The sequence below is a fragment of the Pongo abelii genome, chromosome 1 (assembly GCF_028885655.2).
Source record: "Pongo abelii isolate AG06213 chromosome 1, NHGRI_mPonAbe1-v2.0_pri, whole genome shotgun sequence".
Taxonomy (NCBI): Eukaryota; Metazoa; Chordata; class Mammalia; order Primates; family Hominidae; genus Pongo; species Pongo abelii.
In genome coordinates, this window is record NC_071985.2 from 26,544,134 (window position 1) to 26,558,396 (window position 14,263).

The following is a 14,263-nucleotide window of genomic DNA, read 5'->3' on the forward strand; positions in this document are numbered from 1 at the left end:
TTTAATTTAAAGCATAAGTACAGTTAAGTTTCAGTCTTTCAGATTATCCAAGTATATAGTTTACAAAATTGTTGAGGATCATTACTTTTCCATATCATAATTAATTCATTACTTAATAGGATCTCCAACAGAAAAAAGAAAACAGAAGCACTGAAAATCCACAAATTAAGTATGCAATAATGTCAAAACTACTCAACTAGATTTTCTTTTTTATGTATCTCATCTACTGACATAGACAATCCAAATTAACTGTATCATGTGAATGGGTGTGTATGACATAAATGGTTTCACACATATCATTTTAATCCTCATTCTTAGCAAAAGAGGCAAGTACTAAGAATATCCTCATTTTATCAATGAGGAAACTAAGGCTTAAAAAAGTTGTCCCTAGTCATACAATGAGAAAGTGATAGAACTGACATTCAAACCCAGACAGTCGGAATCTAGAGCCTAAATTCATAACTGCTGTACTATATTCAATCTCAATTCTACTGATTAATGCTAATAAGGAAATATATATGATGATTTTAAGAACTAAACTACCTGCATTTTACTTGTTTTAATCTTACCAGCTTACATAATTACACAGCATATCTTAAACCTTTTATTAAACTTTACAGTAAAATTACTTGAACTCTTGAAGTCAGAAGCATTTTGGGGTTGCTAAAAACAAAACCATGATTTTTTAGAAATTTTTCATTAAGGCAACAGACAGCTTTATGTAGTACTTAACATTAAACTTCCTCTTGCTGGCCAGGCATGGTGGCTCATACCTGTAATCCCAACACTCTGGGAGGTCGAGGCAGGTAGATGGCTTGAGCCCAGGAGTTCAAGGCCAGCCTGGGCAAGAGTGAGACCCTGTCAAACAAAAAAGAGAAAAATTTGCTCTTGCTGAGGTGGGTGTGGTAGCTCACGACTGTAATCCCAAGTATTCAGGGGGCTGAGGCAGGAGGATCCCTTGAGCCCAGGAATTTGAGGCTGCAGTGAACTATGATCATGCCACTGCACTACAGCCTAGACAACAGCACAAGATCTCAGCTCTTAAAAAAAAAATTTCCTCTTGCTCTAGGTTAAACCATCTCATTCCTGTGAGCCAGACAATATCAAACAAGACCCTCACCCTTGGCAGTGAGGACATAATTAAAATGGAGATTTTATTTTGACTAACTGATGCACATAAAAGTTAGCATTTAATGCGCAAAATAACTCTCAACCATTTATTTAATTACTCTTAACCATTTCACCAACTTGAAAATCACCCAGGATAATTCATCAACTAAGAAGACATGTTCTAATTCTTTCTCAGGCAGATACTGAAAACAAATAACTTTTTAAAATGTTTTAAATATCCTATGTTAGAATCGGAGATTATTTTCTTGCTCCCCCCACAACTCCTCTCCCAAATTCAAACAGGCTGAAATTTGGGGGAGGTAGCACAATGACATGGAAAGACTGTATTAAACATAATTTCTGTGAGCCTTGGTTTTCTCATGGGCTTGCTGTAGGAATCAAAACGGTAAAGGACTATATTCATATAAAATATTCTTACATAAGAATATCATATATTCCTATATTTATATAAAGTGTTATTTCAAGTAGAAGCTGCTTAAAAGGTATTCATAATTTATTTTGTAAAAAGATATTTAGTTCTTTTCTCCAGAAACATTAAAGATTAAATGTCACAAGGTTAAAATAACTTCATGTTAGGTGTGTGCACAAGTAAACCAGATCAGGGCCCAAGTATATCAACTAGATAAGTTAATTTAAACTAGTCAAGAAGTTTAGCTTAGATATACAGGAGATATAAGGCAATGAAAGTAAAGTAATATAACCAAACCCTGAAAGCAGCCGCATACATTATCTATTAAACATTGAAAACAGTATCTTCTCGCCAAGTGCAGTAAATTGTCGCGTGGGTCATGTGAGTGACACATTTGAAAATGTTTTAAACCATTAGGCATCTTTTAATTCAAAAAATTTCTGTTATTATTAAATTCCCCAAGCCTCAGCATAACACAGTTTACCCAAGTAACAAACCTGAATGTGTACACTTCAATCTATAATAAAAGTTGAAATTAAAAAAAAAAACCAATGGTACATGGCATATGTGTAAAATGGTTTAAGGGATAAGTGTATTAATATATTCCTGAATGAATGAACAAATGAAGGAACACTTCAAAAAATTTTTGGCAGGAAGAGTTTCAAGAGTTACAAATTAAGAATTTTCCATTTGTTTTTCAACCCATCACCTTTACTCTTTAAGAACACTCTATGCCACATAAAAACAAAGTTGATACTTCAGTAACTGTGTTCCTGCCCCAACAATCAGCTCTATGAAGTGTTTAAAAAAAAATTCTATTTACTACTTCTGAAAAAGACATTTTGATACTGGCTTCAACTTTTATAATACATCTGCTAGTGCAGGCTTTTTCCACCCCAAACAATGTTTATATCCCTGCAGTTAGATTTCTTCCACATACTATAAGCTATAATCCACATAATAAAAGCTAAAATCCCTAACCAAAACTTTACAGATAAGTGGATTTAATAAGAAAGTATGTTTTTCCTCAACGAACATGACTAGTGAATATCAGATGTCACCAGTTCATCTACAGGATATCAAGATACAAAGCAGGGGAAAAAATTACAGTAAAAAGGTACTACTTACTGGGAAGATGTAAGACTTAAATATTCCTATGATTCAGATTCGATGGTAAATATCCTTTTGAAAATAAATCCGAAACAGACATGTACATGTTTTTACATTACATGTATGTTTAACTAAAACACCAAGTACTTTAGCCTCTGTACATACAGAAAAGTAAATATAATAAAACTGGTATGTATTTTTAAAATAAAAACATTCAAATGAAAGTGAAAGTGATAGATGTTAAGAAATGTTTCCTTGAGGGAATAAGGCTTACCTCATTATTTCTAGATTTAACCACAACTATTAGGTGCAAAATGAAATTATTAATGACAGGTTCATTGAATTTCCTCCCAGAAGGCTTAATAAAGTATCCTAGAAATACAGTACAACTCCTCATAAATTTAGCTGACAAAGGCTTTTAAAAAGTATACAAAACTATATGCTAACAATATTTTTCATTATTTTTAAAAGTTTCATGTTTTTATTTTTAAACAACTTTGAGGTATAATTTATGTACAATAAAATGTACAAATTTTAAACACACAGTGCAATGAGTTTTGACAGTGAATAGATGCATCCATGAAACCACAACCTCAATGAAGTTACAGAATATTTCCATCACCACCAAAAGTTCTCTTGTAACCCTTTGTAGTTAATCTCCCCACTATATCCCATCACAGGCAAACTCTGATCATTTCTATCCTCATAGTTTTGCCTGCTCTAGAACTTCCTAAATGGAACTATATAATATATACTCTTTTGTGCCAAGTCTTTTATTCAACAGATATCTATAAGATTCATCCACACTGTCTTTTTATTGCTGAGGAGTATGCCACTGAATGACTATATCAAAATTTGTTTGTCCACTTCCCTATTCATGGATGCTTAGATTGTTTTCAGTTTGAGGCTATTATGAATAAGATTCACATGGACACTCATAAGTAAGTCTTTTTGTGGGCACATGTTTTCATGTATGTATGGAATTACTGGGTCATAAGGTACATGCATGTGTACTAAGAAACTCCAAAACTTTCCAAGTGGTTTTGCCATTTCACACTTGTTTTTCATTCTCTCTGATACTTGAAATTCTTGGTCTTTTTCATTTTAGCCATTCTGGCAGTTATAAATGGTATCTCATTGTGGGTTTTAAATAATTTCCCTGATGACTAATGATGATGCTCATCTTTTCATGTGCTTATTGGCCACCTGTATATCTTCTTTGTGTGTCTTTTCAAGTCTTTGCTCACCTTTTCAAAGTTGTTTGCCATTTAAGAGTTCTTTTAACATTCTAGATACAAGCCCTTTGTCACACATTGTATTACAAATATTTTCTCCTACTTTGTACCTTGCTTTTTCTTTTCACTTTCTTCTTTTTTTTTTTTTTTTCTCTGAGATGGAGTCTCACTCTGTCACCCAGGCTGAAGTGCAATGGCGCGATCTCAGCTCACTGCAACCTCCACCTCCTGGGTTCAAGCAATTCTCCTGCCTCAGCCTCTGGAGTAGCTGGGATTACAGGCGCCCACCACCACACCCAGCTAATTTTTGTATTTTTAGTAGAGACGGGGCTTCAACATCTTGTTCTTGCTGGTCTCAAACTCCTGATCTCAGGTGATCTACCCGCCTTGGCCTCCCAAAGTGCTGGGATTACAGGCATGAGCCAACGCACCCAGCCTCTTTTTTTTTTGAGACAGGATTGTGCTCTGTCGCCCAGGCTGGAGTGCAGTGGCAGGATCATGGCTCACTGCAGCCTTGACTTCCCAGGCTCAAGAAATCCTCCCACTTCAGCCTACCGGTAGCTGGGACCACAGGCATGCACCACCATGCTCAGCTAATTTTTTTCATTTGTAGAGACGGTGTTTCCCTATGTTGCCCAGGCTGGTCTCGAATTCCTGGAGGTAAAGCTATCCTCCCACCTCGACCTCCCAAACTGCTGGGATTACAGGCATGAGCCACTGCACCTGGTAGCCTCGCTTTTTCATTTTTTAAATGGTATCTTTTGAAGAGCAGAAATTTGTAATTACGATAAAGTCCAATTTATCAACACTTTAAAAAATCTTATGAATAGGCTTTTTAAAAAAAAATCTTGAGAAATCTTTGCCTTTCCTAAGGTCACAAAGATTCTCTATGTTTTCTTCTAAAAGTTTCATAGCCTTAGGTTTATAGCATTTAGGTCTATAATCTACTTTTAGAAAATTTTTGTATTTGCTGTGGGATAGAGATCAAGTTTTCCCTCTTGACCTGCAAGAGATCCAGTTAACCCATCATATGTGGAAAAGACTGATCCTTCTCCATTGAATTACCTTGGCACCTTTGCTGAAAAATCAATCGGCCATATATGTGTGAGTCTTTCAGAACTCTTTATTCTATTCCATTGATCTGTTTATCAATCATGTTATTTTAAAGAGATAAAATGGACATTAATTCTTCTGTTTGTTATAAACAGTCAGAACTGGGCAACTACTGATGTGTTCCCAGCATTCTCTCACAAAGGAAAAGAAAATCACAGATTGCGAAAAATGATGAGATAAATGGCAGAAGTTTGTATTTCATTATTTTTTTTTAAAATCAGTTATTCTTAAAACAATAAATGTAAGCCAAATTAACAGTAAAATGTGTTGAGTTTATTTTCTAAGTTGACTGGTATTCAGTTAACTACTTGGAAAGAGTACAGTGGCAAAAAAGCACCAAGGTCTATAAAAGGTTCCTAATGAGCCTTTCAGAATTTCCCTGATACACTTCAGCTGAGACTTCAACTGGACAGTATCCCCGTAGGCTCATCCCTGGTCAGCTGTTCCAAACCGTAACAACCTACTTCTGGTATCCCAGTCCTGCCCTTTGCCCATCACATTAAGGAGTGTGAGTGTACTCCTTCTTTGGAAAGAAAACTGAGACTATTCTCTAGATTTTCAAATGCATCTTATTTCCACCCATCCTGAAATCCTTCCCCCAAAAAAAGGAAAGAAGAAAGGGTGTCCCTACTCATATGCTTATTTTTCTACCTGTGGGTCCTTAATCTCAGCCTTTGGGTCAAATCAATCTCTTAGGAGCTGTTTCTAAATCTTTAGGAAATAAATCGGAATCTACAAGAATTCTCAACCTCGTAAGTTATTCTGTATTTTTCAAATATTTATTTATGTGTTTTTAAATAATAATGATGGCACCCGCAGCCCGTCTGGAGCAGCCGCTGCAGCGTCGCCAGCTGTAGCAGGGGAGGCACAGCCGGGTTCGGGGTGCCTGTTCCAGGGAGCCAGCGGGAGCCGGAAACAGATGGGAGCCCCACCCATTTCCGAATTGGCAAGGCAGGAGCCCCATGCTCCCAGGCGCAGCTACAGCCACCCAGCCATGGCTGCGGACCCAGGCATCTCTGCACTTTCGGGGGCCCCCACAGGCTTGGAAGTGACTGCTCCCGCTGCCTGGCCTCTCCCTGCTCCCTGCTCCCAGCACCCGCTCTGATTTGGGAGCAAAGTTGAAGCCGAGTCCAGGCGCTGTCGCAACCTGGCCGGGTGTGCGCACACTTGAGGCAGTGCTGACACTCCAGCCCCCTGCTGCCTCAGTCCCCTCTGGACTTTGGGTGCCTACAGGTATGGGAGGGAGCCCGAGGGGGCACTGAGGGTGGCTCAGCATTGGCCTGCAGGTGCCTCTCTGCAGGAACAGCCTGGGTGCGATGGACTCAAGTGACTTACGGTGTCAGGAGGCAGACTGGCTCCTGGGTGGAAAGGGGTAGGTTCCTGGTGAAGCCCCACCTTCAAGCCAGGGACAGCCTGAAGCCTGGGGGCCGGGCTGTCAGTTCTAGGTGACTTAGGAGTGAGAACTTAGGGAGTGAGAACTTAGGGAGCTTTCTCTGGGCCCACCCATGGATCAACCAGTACACACTTCCTGCCTTATAAGACCCATAACCACCCACCTAGTCAGACTCACACAGACATGGGGACTACCACCTGGGAGAAGGAACTACCCACTTCACGTCTCCTCAACTTGTAGGGATGACCTGCCTGCGGGAGGGAGCTACCCACTTCCGGTCTCCTGAGAACTGTTCTGCCACTCAATGAAGCTCCTCTCCACCTTGCTCACCCTCCAGTTGTCCATGTACCTCATTATTCCTGGACACGGGACAAGAACTTAGGACCTGCCGAATGGCAGGACTGAAAGAGCTGTAACACAAACAGGGCTGAAACACGCCCCCACTCCATTAGCCACGTTGTGGGCAACAAGGAGAGAAGGGAGCCCACATCTAGGAGAGAAGGGAGCCCACATCTAGGAGCTGCCCGAGCCAGGGCTGTGACACTCTCTTTGGGGCTCTGCAGTTCCTGGCATCTCCAAGCTTCCAGGCACCACCACATTCCCCTCATCCAGACATGGGTGCCCGCAGTGGAAGCTGCACGCAGTACATCTGGTCCAGCCACAGCCTTCCATGGAGTCAGTGCCGGCGCCTGGAGCTGCTCGCCCTGCCACAGCAGCTGATGTGCCTAGCTGTGCACAGTGGCCAGACCTCACCCTCACTCGCCCACACAGCCCTCACCGCTCCATGCCTGGCTTGCCCTTGGCAGGTGTGGGATCCGGGCCGGTAGCATGAGCCAAGCACAGCCTGCCAGGTCGAGTGGGCGGAACAAGGCCAGCAGGCACAAGCAGTGCTCAGGAAGAAGGCTCCCCCAGCTACAGAGGTTTCCAGTTGGCGAAGTAACATCCCAAGGATCCCATGACAATAATGAGTGACAGTAATTATTATATACAGTGAATAATTTTTCCATGATAGAGTTATTATCCATTTAGTAGAAAACCGCTAAAAGTTTTAGTAGTTTTCTTAACACAAAAGATTTAATAATAAAGGCATGGTTTATAATTATCAACCAATATATTGTGGTATTGTGATAAGATCGATATTTTTGTAACATAAAAATGATCTATACCTGATATAGACATCTAATAATAGAAAACATCAAGTGAAGTAAACATTAACACATGTCAAACAGAAATTATTTAAAAATTTACAGATTATATCACAAATATTTGATATTTAAAAGCCACCAATTTTTAATAAAAATTTAAAACACATAAAACATTAATTGCCTTATTTGAGACTTGACTTTTGTTTCATGACAAACATTCCAGACATAGAAAACTTTCTTTCATGTTGCATAGATGTTGGTGTGATCACCAAGCTGGACGTTCAAACACATTTTGCTCCATTTAAGCTCATTTTCTTCTTTAACAATAAAAATATTTTGTATGCTTGCCCTGATTTTGGTTTTACCATTAAAGTGAATATTGCTTTGCTAATCCAGATTACAGATGTTTCTGATTTCACATCAAAGTGTTCCATAGCCACACTGTGATCATCTCTTGCATTTATTCTGTCAAAAGTATTTACAAATAATTGTAGCCGGTAGCAGATACCAAACACTGGAAGCCCTCAGCAGACATTATTAGGTATAGTATTCAAGCAATGTAACATTCAGATTTCCTAGCAACATTAATAGCATTACAAAGAATCACATGTACAAATGACCAATTTAAGATTTTGCTGTCAAAACTTATTATTTCTTGGGACACCACTCACTGGAATCATATACAAAATATACTATGTGAATAAGCTTATTAATACTTACGTTATTTGCAAAAATGATTCACCATTAGCAGTAGTCAGAGCTAGGAATACACACCAGTACACAGCAAAGCCACAATAAGATGTGAAGCTTTCTGTCCTGCATTCCTCTCCAGCTTCCCAGAAATAGCCATCTTAACCTTTGACTCTCTGTGTCACGTTTCCTGCTGTTGCTGCAGACTTGATGTCAATGAATTTAATCAGTAACTTCTGCCTTGACTGCTAAACTTGAAGGAAAATTATAATACCCTGCCTGTTTTCCCCACCAAATTTTTCAGCATTTGGGAATCTAGAAAAACTTAAAATTCCTGAGAAATGCCAGGAAGCAAATCCTGAATGGGAACACTTCTCTTAGGTATCTTTACCTCAGGTATCACTCCCTCCCCTCCTTTCCCCACCCCCATTAATTTTCTTGCTCTTGGCTTTCAGTCATACAAGTTCTTCCTAAGCTCTCTACCATCTTCTAAAACTTGTATGTGCTTCTCTGTATCACCTTCCCTTCATTGCCAATTCTTAAGATAGTTGTTTATATTTACTCCTTCTTCTTCCCCATTGGCCTTTTACTCCTCCTCCACACACACACACATCCTGGCTTCCACTTTCACCATTCTATAACCTGCTGTACTCACTAATCACCTCAAACTGGCAAATGAGATCAGATCTCTCTCCAGGTCTCATCCTACTTTACCTTCATGTAGCATTTGATGCCATCAACCAATCCCTCCTTCTCAAAACTCTCTTCTAGCTTGGTTTCCCAAGAAGTAATCCATCTACTTTTTCTTACTACATATTGCTTTTCCTGCTTTTTTGATTTTTTTGTTGGCTTTTTATTCTGGCCTCCTCTTTAAATATGGATTTTTTTAAGGTTCTAGGTCCCAGCCCTCTCATCTAAAAGCATTCTTCCTAATTTTAGCTAACTTTTGACCTATAACATAGTTTACTTCCAAATCCTTATTTCCAGCTTCAACCTTTCCCCTGATCTACAGAAAGAGATTTCTATCTTTCTACTGGATATCTCTACCTGAAAATGGTGAAAAGACTTTCATCACAGCTATAGGTAGGAAATTATCTTTGATTATTCTTTCCTTCACAGCATGTTCAGCTGGTCATTAGGTCCCATCTATCTATTCTACCTTCAAAATGTCTCTGGAATTGTCACTTCACTCTTCCTCTCAGTTTCTATGCTTCAGCTACACTTACATTTCCTAAATGAGCCATGCTTCTCCAATGCAATACCTTCACACATGCTGTTCTCTCTTCCTGAAAAGTCATCCCCCCTCTTCTCTTCACCTAGCTAACTCCTGGTATTATGGGTTGGATTATGTCCACCTCAAATTCATATATTGAAGTCTTAACCCTCAGTACCTCAGAATGTGACCTTATTTGGAAATAAAAGCTGTTGTAGATGCAATTCGTGAAAATGAGTTCATACTGGAGTAGGGTGGGTCCCTACTCCAGTATGACTGATGTCCTTATAAAAAGAGGAAATCTGGACACAGACAAGCACATGGGGAGAACACAACGTGAATGTGAAGGCAGAGATCAGGCTAACGTGTCTACAAACCAAGTAACACCAAAGATTTCCAACAAACCACCAGAAGATGAGACGCATGGAACAGATTCTCCCTCACAGCCCTCAGAAGGAACCGACCCAGCCTACATATTGATCTTGGACTTCTAGCCTCCAGAATTGAGACACAATACATTTCTGCTGTTTAAACCACCCAGTTTGTCATACTTGTTATGGCAGCCCTAGAAAACTAACACCTAGTTGTAGCTCAGATTTAAGCTCAAATGTTACTTCTTCCAGGAAGTCTTCCCCGATTCCCCCAAAATGAACCATCCCTTATCTCCCTCATTTATCAGCTCTCATAAACACTCATTGCTTTTCCTTTACAGTATTTATCATATTTATCTATGTGATTAATTATACTAAAATTATCTCCTCTACTAGTCTGTAAAGTAGATCAGCTCAGGTACTTCATTAGTTCTCCCTGTATGACTCTCTTTGAAGTACTGATCCCTATCTGAAATGATCTTAATCATTTATTTAAGCACTTACTGTATTTATTACTTATTTCTCCCTCCACAAAGCATAACCCTAAATTATAGAACAGTGTCTGGCACATAGTTGGTGTTCAACAATTATCTACCAAATGAACTAATGCATAAACTCCAATAGAAGAACCCATAAATGTTTTGCTCACTAATGATTTTATATCCAGTTCTTAACATATAGAAAGCTGGTCACATAGAAAGCAATAAATAATTATACATGTTGAATAAATGAGCCTACTTAATAATAAGTATTTCACTATAAGGAAGCTTATCACTTTAAAAAATCACTTGTAAATATTAACAGTTTGGAGATGATGACCTTCCATAAGCTAAAGTAAATCTTTCTTAGTTACATCAATTTACTTCTACTTTCCGGTTGATATTTAATATTTAGAAACATATGCCAGTAAAAGAGCTTGAAAGGCACAGCTCTAAGCTATGACTGATTTCAAAATGATTTAAATTCATAGAATAAAAATACAAAACTTCACTACCTCCTTGGTTAAGGTTTCTGCTCTGAAACAACAAAATGGAAAAGTACAAGTGTAAAAGAAGTTTTCAAGATAATGAAATCAGAAATTGCCTTCATTTTATATTATATATTACTGCAGTAATGCTGGCAACAGTGAGTAATTTTTAAAAGATATTTTTACCCATTATCCCATGTCTCTTAACCTAACAGGCATTTCCTGTTTCTATGTTTTGTGTAGTCTTTGCCCCAAGGCATATATAGTTCATGTAGTTATAATAAAACGTGGCTCTGTGAAAAAAAAAAATAGTTGCATGGGGAAAATGATAAACCAAACCAATGAAAAATTTACATTTGGAAGAAAAACTGTATCACAGAAGCCAGAAGATATTATCTCAAGTGCTACTGCTTGCATTCTCTCATCTTTCATCAGAAAATCTCTTGAAAGAGTTCCCTTTAAACAGGAGTCTTAAGGAATTGAGGAAAAGCACTTACTGGAAGAAAACAGAATCACCTAGCCTCAATCAGTTCAGCAGAGAAGGTATACAAGGTAACTAGATACCAAGCAAAACCCTGGCTTTCAAAGGATTAAACATCAATTTATTTAATACTAGCCTACTTAGATTTTGAGGGTTTTTTCTTCTCCTGTTCTTAACAAAAAACTTCTTGACCTCAAAAGAATCCCAATACCTTTTCCCAAAATATGCCATATATAGTAATAAAAAATATAAAATATACACCACCCAAATTATAAAGTATATTTTTTAAAGAGTTGGAATCTTAGGGGAAAAAAACCATTTATCTTAAATGTTTCAAAGTAACATTCCCAACACACACAAAAATGATAAATGTTTGAGATGATGGATATTCCAAGTACTCAGATTGATCACTGTACATTATATATATAGAAACATCACTATGTACTCCATGGATATGTACAATTATTATTTGCTCATTTAAAAAATTTTTTGAAGAAAGAAAAAAGTAAGCAACTAAATAATCTTCGGAGACTTTCAAATAGAAACACACGCGCACACACACACACACACACACACAACTGACATAACCAGTTACTCAAGGTAAAGTTGTCACTAAAATAACAAAAAGAAACCTTGCATTTTAATTGTTCTATAAAAGGTAATATTGTTGATGTTTAAGAAGATTTGGTTACTCTCTCAGTATGTGGGAGAAAATAAAAATTTTCTAAATACTTTCTGGTTTGCCTTTTATCTTCAATGTACAACAGAATACATTCTGATAAACACACTACATAACTCAAAATTTAATACAGCTTTTCCCATTACTTTGGGCATTCTAATTTCACAATTTTTATGCTACCCCACCCTCGGCATTCCTTTGCTCCAGAAAAAAATTTACTTAAAGTAAAACTTTTTACCCTTTTCACCCAATAAAAATACCAAAGAAAATTTTACTTTAAAAAATCTTTTCCTTAAGATTGGCTTCTTTAATTTATGTAACAGCTTGAAATTTTTAACTTTTTAAAAGATGGTTTGTTCAATATATATAATGTATGTAGAGATTCGCCCTGTCTCATTCACATGCATGCAGTAAGTAGCCAGCCTATATTTCATATGTGATACTTATTATGATTGGCTAGTATATCTAAATTTAAAAATTACTAGCGAGCCTTTCTTTCCATTACACACTTATCACTTAGAAGTGAACTCAGGAAACTCAAGTAGGACTATGTTGTGATATTTCAGGTAATTTTATAAAGCTAAATCATCTCCTAGAAATGTTCTTAAATGAAACAACTAGTATGAAATGCAACCTGCTCCTAACAGTCAGGCAGATCAATTTTGAAAGTCCACCCAAAATTGTGAACTGAAACTTCTACAGTCAACATTTCAGGGATTTGAAGCCAAGAACCCAAAAGGGTCCCAACCTGAACCCAGATTTAATATCAGTGACTGAAATAATGAAATTATAATGGTTCAGCAGTGCCACTTCTCTGCTATTGTGACCTCTATACCCTGTTCCAATTGGTCAAATTAGGACAAAAGATCTGTTTCCATTCTCAAAGACATCAACATTTTGAACATAAAAATATTAAAAACAAAAACAAGGTGACATTTATAAATTACCTAATTCAGGAAACTATTATGCTTAAAACTAACATAAATATTTTGAACTATGAATTTAAGAGTAATGAAGAAGAAAATACAAGAAACTTTTCTTTATCTCAACTGCCTGAAAAATGCCCAGATATTCTGGCTATAATCAGAACAGCCAGTCAGAAGGATGACATACAGGCAGGAAAATAAGGGCTTGTACTTCAGGTATGCAAACAAGTATTTTAAAAATGTGCCTGCCTTAACAAGCAACATTTTAAAGTGTAAGAGGGTAACACACACCAGCTTTCAGTTTCCAATTTCCTATTAATCTGACATCAAGAAAGAAACCTGATAACTTGGTATCTCCAAAACTGAACCTTCAGCTTCTGTGATTATTTTTCCCCCACTCAAAATATTTTTTAGCTGGTTTTAAAAAATGTCTCAATCACATACTTTGTGTTTATGTAAAGCAGTGCATTTATCTATAAACAAACTCTCCCCAGAAATGACTGCAGTTAAACATGCCAGTGCCCAAAAAATTCTGAGAGATGCATTACATCAAACTAGAAATTCCCATAAGGAATCATTTTGAGCAACTAATCCTCTGCCTCTAGGTAAACCAGATTAATTCCAAATGATCTCTCTCAAAACTCTTAAGTAAATATGATGTTTCAAATCACTTACAGCTACTTTCAGCTCTTTTTTGGCAAAGGATTTTTGTTTCTAGGCTTTCTAGGTCAAATCATTGGCCCTATGTAAGCAAAGATTGCCTTGAATCACTCTTCTTCAAAGGAAATACAACATAAATGGTCTCTCAAAACAGTTCTGACATCAAAGTACAATCTGGCTTCCTATACCTTCAGAATTGACAGGGTTAGTCTATGCAAGTTAAGGAACTTCAAAGAGCTGGCACCTAGCCAGCCACATTTGTGCTCAGTTGTCTTCTTCTATACCAAGTTAATCCTCCTTAAGGAAGAAATGTAGGTATTATTACCAGGGAGATCTAAACTTTATCTTCATAGAGTCAGTGGAGCTTTATCTGAAAATAAGTTTGGCTGGCTTTTGCAATGTGATTTTTAAGCACATAGTAGATACTCAATAAACATTTCATGACTACATGGATGTCTGAACCTGACAGCATATGAAACTAGTGCAAACTAACAGGTGCGGTAGCTGCTCCTATCGTTGGTATTATTGCCTAATAAACCTCAAAGTGTTGCTTCTGTTGCTGTCTCTACCATTCTCTCAACACTCACTGTTCAGATTTTCTATAGCCTACCTCTCTTTGCCACCAGCATCAGAAAAATGTAGAAGTATAAAAGGAATTTGTGTATGAGCTCCATTATCTGAGTTGGAAAGGTGTCGCTGAAAGGTCTTTTCCCTCATCCCCTTGTCTCCCCATGATAGAC

The 14,263-nt window shown here is 37.6% G+C and overlaps 1 protein-coding gene across 7 annotated transcripts in view; it reads right to left on the minus strand.

Moving 5' to 3' along the window:
- Nucleotides 1–14,263, minus strand: part of DISP1 (dispatched RND transporter family member 1) — a 193,956-nt gene that overhangs the window by 104,034 nt on the left and 75,659 nt on the right. For 3 of the 7 annotated variants that reach the window (XM_054519954.2, XM_054519959.2, XM_063725050.1), the window contains one exon: nucleotides 774–858. The exons of the other annotated variants lie outside the window; for them this stretch is intronic. Coding sequence is in view for 1 of the 3 variants with exons in the window: in XM_063725050.1 (XP_063581120.1) it covers nucleotides 774–858 (85 nt within the window). In the remaining 2 variants the exon portion in view is untranslated. The remainder of the gene's footprint in view (nucleotides 1–773; nucleotides 859–14,263) is intronic. 7 annotated transcript variants of the gene reach the window in all.